The sequence below is a fragment of the Terrapene carolina genome, unplaced genomic scaffold (assembly GCF_002925995.2).
Source record: "Terrapene carolina triunguis isolate 2854851 unplaced genomic scaffold, T_m_triunguis-2.0 Scaffold836, whole genome shotgun sequence".
NCBI classification, from domain to species: Eukaryota; Metazoa; Chordata; order Testudines; family Emydidae; genus Terrapene; species Terrapene triunguis.
In genome coordinates this window covers 3,875,549-3,880,654 of record NW_020665187.1, presented here as the reverse complement: position 1 = coordinate 3,880,654, position 5,106 = coordinate 3,875,549, and the positions used below count along the sequence as shown (strand labels likewise).

Here is a 5,106-nt window from a genome sequence, read left to right as displayed (position 1 = left end):
CCTGTACTCTCACCACTAGACCCTGCTTCCTCTCCTACAATCACTGAGAAGGGCTAAACCTCAGGGGTCACATCACACACTCTCCAATTCCTACAAAGGGAGTGCAAGCTGCCTGCCCCCCCACCCCCGCATGAAATGGACAGGACCCGAGAGGTGCTTACTGGAAACCAGCTGGCTCACTGTCGGGGTCTCCGAGCAAGTGATGGGAACGGGCGCGGAAGAGGGCTTAGCGGCAGGGGCTGGGTTTGCGATGACCACGGCTGGCTGGGGCAGAGCAGGGGCAGGCTGGATTGGCTGAACCTGGTAACACAGCAAACAACAAGGCTCAGCGCATGTAGTCCAGATGGATGGAGAGGGTTGTGGCAAGCTCTCAGCTGCGGTAAAGCCCTGGCCACCCACCCGGCTTCTGCATAGGGGGCACAGCACAGCTCTGCTACGGCAATTCCCTGTTGGCATAGGCCCAGGCATCGGTGGCGTATGTTAAAGCCGCCCCCGTGCTACTCCAACTCATGCCAGGGTCACGGCTGGCACAGACTGGATCTCTGGTCTTCCCCTGGGCTGAATGGAGCTTGGCTGCAGGACAGAATCTGGCCCGTAGACAGGCAATCAGCACAAGTGAACCGCAGGCAAAGCAGGTGTCTGTTCAATTCCAACGTGCCAGGGCTGCCTGACCTGGCTAAAAGGTGTCCTAGACGGTGACCTCTGGCATTGGATCCGGGAGCTGCCACCTTGGGGGGACCTCTGGAGGGAGCTGCCACCTTCACTCCTTCCAAAGGGAGAGGTCAGGCTCAGTCTCTGAACAGCCTAACGGGGCACCGGAGAATTCAGCAGGCTGCTAGGTCCTGGCAGAGGCTCCCACAGGTTGTTTAAAGCTCTGTAAGTGGATCCGTAAAGGGCCAGTGTCCAAGTCACCAACCTCCCAAGGCCTTGGGGAGCTGCTGCGCATGGCATTACGCTGGTGCGCGGCCACAGACACCAGCTGCTTGGCTCCCTGAGAAGGTGCCTGTTAGACAGCCGTCACCCGCCGCTCACCTCGTTCTTTGCCGGGGACTCTGGGGCGCTGGGTTTCCGGATGGCCGCTGTCTGGAGGGCGCTGCTGGCTAACGTAGCGATGACCTGCCCTTGGGCGTTCAGCAGCAGCTGCGGGGTCACCGCCTGCACCTGCAGGTTCTGGGCCGGCAAAACAGCTGGGGTGGCATTGGCCGTCGTGATCCCAGCCGGGTTCACCACCCAGGGCAGCGTCCCAATGACCTGCAGAGGAGGCAAGAACGGGAGCTGGGGTGCGTGGCACACCAATAGCCTTCCCTGCCTCCCGTCCGGCAGGATAGAGTTCCCCCCTCCTGGGGCTGGATACGGGACACTGGATGGCGTGAGCCGGTGCTCTGGGGTGGTGCTGAGAATTCTCTCTCAAGTGCTCGGCTGGCTGGTTCATGCTCACATGCTCAGGGTCTAACTGATGGCCATATGTGGGATCGGGAAGAAATTTCCTCCAGTGACCTTGATTTCACCTTCCTCTGCAGCACAGGGCCCGGGTCACTGACTAGGATCATCTGGGCATACCTCACTTAATCAATTCCCTGCCTCTGCATGGGCCCTGAGCACTGGGGGCACAGTTGGGTCACCTGTGGGCTGCAACACGTGGATCTAATTCTGGCTGAGTGGTGCCGATAGCCTGTGATACACAAGAGGGTCAGACCAGCTGATCTGGCGGTCCCTTCTGGCCTTGAACTCTATGACTATCTTTATCCTGAGTGACAGCTCTCGGGAAGGGAGAGGATGCCCATAGGAAGGCTTTATGAGTGGCAAGGGAGGGTTATCCTCCTGTTGTCTATGGGAGCCCGTCCCCCGTACCTGTCCCTGGGCGTTGGTCAGGATCTGGCTCGTTATCCCTTGGATGCTGGGAATGGTGTTCGCGATCACCGGGGCGGCGGCCAGTGAGCTGAGGAGCTGGGTTTGGCCCCCGAGAGAAGCTGCGCTGATCTGTAAAGAAAACAGGAGTCGGAGGTTAAACACACGCACTCAGCCATGTCTCGTTCAGGGGGGAAACCCCCCCCTCCGGCTCCCTCTTATGGGGAGGAATCCTCTAGCTGCCTTAGGTACTTATCTGGCCCCCAGTTCTTCATACAGTGCACAGTCAAACTGTGGAACTCCTTGCCTGAGGAGGTTGTGAAGGTTAGGACTAGAACAGGGTTTAAAAGAGAACTGGATAAATTCATGGAGGTTAAGTCCATTAATGGCTATTAGCCAGGATGGGTAAGGAATGGTGTCCCTAGCCTCTGTTTGTCAGAGGGTGGAGATGGATGGCAGGAGAGAGATCACTTGATCACTACCTGTTAGGTTCACTCCCTCTGGGGCACCTGGCATTGGCCCCTGTCGGTAGACAGGATACTGGGCTGGATGGACCTTTGGTCTGACCCAGTACGGCCGTTCTTATGTTCTTATTACGGTAGTATCTCGACACTTCACAATCTTTGTTGTGCTCCTCTTCACAAACCCCGGGGGGGCAGGGCAGGGCAGTGCCACTATCCTCACTTTACAGATGGGGCACTGAGGTGCAGAGAGACCACAAATGAAGATGTCATTGTAGCACAGGTAGGCATAGCCCTGCTAGCATTAAGCTAGCTAGCCCGGGGGACCGGAGCAGTGGGACAGAGCCTGGGGCCGGCTCGCGACCTGAATTTGTACCCAGGGTTCCCGGCGGGCTTGTACTTGGGCAGTTAGGCCATGCCGCCACAGCTTCACTATTACTGTGCTAGCTAGATCAAAGCTAGCGCAGGGATGCCTCCACACGCTAACAGTCACAGCTTCATTTGCGGCCCAGTTGCAGGCAGGAAGCCTGGGAGGCAGCAAGGAAGTGAACCCAGGCCTGCCAAGTCCCAGGTTAGCACCATAACCACTAGGTCATCCTTCCTCTTCTAGGTACCATCTTTCAAGGATAGACTCCGCCTATCTCGGCTCGCCACCCAGCCTGCTTCTGCTCTGTCAGTGACGGCAGCCGGCCCAACCCGCCGGCTGCTCCCACCAGTTCCCGTGTCCTTTCTCCTACCCCGCTCCCTATGCATGGGGAAAATCCCTGTCAGAATGATTAATAACCATACCTGGCTCATACCACCAGTAGCTCTAAGAGCGCTTTACAAAGGGGGTATCATCAGCCCCATTTTTACAGATGGGGAAACTGAGGCACGGAGCGGCAAAACGACTTGCCCAAGGTCCTCCAGCTGGTCAGTGGCAGAGCCAGGAATGGAACGCAGCTCTCCTCCCTCCCAGTCCAGTGTTATATGCACTAGGCAACACTGCCTCCTGTTCTGGGCAGCTATAAATGATGACACAAGGGGCCAGAATCAGGCCCCTGTGTGAGCTATTCTGTCAATACCGACTGCCCGACGTCAGGACAGACAGCTCGGCTCCCAGAGATTCTCTGGAGCGTCACACCAGCTCCTTACTATGCCAGGGTTAAAGGCAAATCCCGCAGGCTGGACTGTGATTTGCGTCTGCGTCTCCAACGGCTTTGCCACGGGTGGCGGCGGGGCGGCGGGCTGGGGCAGGATGGCCGGCGGGCTCTGGATCGAGGGCTGCGGCTGGAACACGGCCTGCGTTTGGACGGAGGGCCGCGGCTGGACCGTCGGCGGAGCCTGCAGCGGCTGGGCAGGCTGCATTGGGGCTGGCATTGCCGTGTTCAGGACCGCAGCTGCTGAAAGCAGAGCAGAGACAGGGACGCTGAATCGCCATAACACGCCACTCTCTTTGCCCGTCCCTGCAACAAACTATCATCGTAATACCTAGCCTCATCCAGAGCCTTTAAACTGAGCCCCCACCCGAGCCCTTCTGATCCATGCACCAGCACTGGCCTCTGTTCTGTCCTTTGGATGCCTGGCACTAGTACAAAGGAGAAGGGTGCGTGGGATCCAGGACAGGGCGGGCCCATGGGCTGTCTGGCAGAAGACCAGTTGCCAACTCTGGTGGCTTTATCACCCGTCTCGTGATTTAGGGTATTCACCCCATGGAGCACCAGCTCTTGGGGTCATGGGACTACGGAAAAATCTCAGCTTTCGTCTAAGAAACTGGACGTATGTTTCTAGCCCCCGCGGCTGCAGAGAGACGCTGGGAAACATCCCTAGCGCTTTGCATCAGTCGGTCTCAAAGGGTTTTACAAAGGAGGCTGGGATCATCACCCCCCCGTTTTACAAATGGGGAAACGGAGGGACGGGGCGGTGACATGACACGCCCAAGGTCATCCAGAAAGCCAGCGGCTAAGCTAGGAAAAGAACCACGGCGTCCTGAATCCCAGCCCAATGCTCTAGGTATATCACGCGCCAGTTCCTGTATCAAGGCCTGTGTGTGATCACGGGCAGGGGTGACACGGATATGCAGGAGTGCAGGGCACCTGAGTGCCATCCGCAGCCGTCACAACCCAAGGGGGGGAAAATCTCGAACGACTAGAAGGCCAACGAAACCATCCCATGGCTCAGGCACGATCCACGCCGCCCTCCCCTCCCTCTGTGCTGCCTGTCTAGACATCCAGATGGTCCTCATCAGCCTAGTATGGGAGCATCTCACAATCTGTAACACACTGTGGGGGAAGACAGGGCGATTATCCCCATTTTATAGGTGGGGGGACCAAGGCACAGGGTTGGGTACGTGCCTAGTCCCAGATCGCAGAGGAAACCCACGAGAGAACCAGGATGTGAACCCAGTTCCGCAGAGTCCCCGTCGGCTGCCTTATCCGCCAGACCATCATTTAGGAGCAGCTTCTTGTTGAGAGGCAGGTGCACCCTCCACCCCACCCCTTTTTGGAAGGGAGTTGGCAAAGTTCAAAAACCCTGGTCTGTCAAACGACCCCAGAATCTGAAAGGTCCCATCTGGATCCACCCTTAACTCTGTAAAGGGAACCAAACTGGCCATCGGGCCGCGAACACACACAGCGGCAACCGCAGAACTAGGCAGCGCGAGGGAGCCAGCCCTTTGGGGCTTCAAAGCAATTAGACGCGTTAGCTAAACACGGCTCCACCAGGAGACAGGTCAGCGTTCGTCTCCTAGCTCTGCACCAGATGAACCGAGAGGGCACCGTTCACCCCTGTGGCAGCATGAGGCCTCAGCACTGCTGAA

At 57.9% G+C, this 5,106-nt stretch overlaps 1 protein-coding gene across 2 annotated transcripts in view; it reads right to left on the bottom strand.

Moving 5' to 3' along the window:
- The window catches only part of POU6F1 (POU class 6 homeobox 1), a 12,508-nt gene that overhangs the window by 5,949 nt on the left and 1,453 nt on the right, over nt 1–5,106 (bottom strand). The window contains exons 3-6 of one of the 2 annotated variants that reach the window (XM_029913734.1): nt 3,444–3,688; nt 1,852–1,980; nt 1,033–1,251; nt 162–300 (exon numbers count right to left, since the gene is read on the bottom strand). In XM_029913734.1, the coding sequence (XP_029769594.1) occupies nt 162–300; nt 1,033–1,251; nt 1,852–1,980; nt 3,444–3,688 (732 nt within the window). Of the gene's footprint in view, nt 1–161; nt 301–1,032; nt 1,252–1,851; nt 1,981–3,098; nt 3,208–3,443; nt 3,689–5,106 lie in introns of those variants that run through there. The other variant, XM_026660744.1, reaches the window with a different exon arrangement.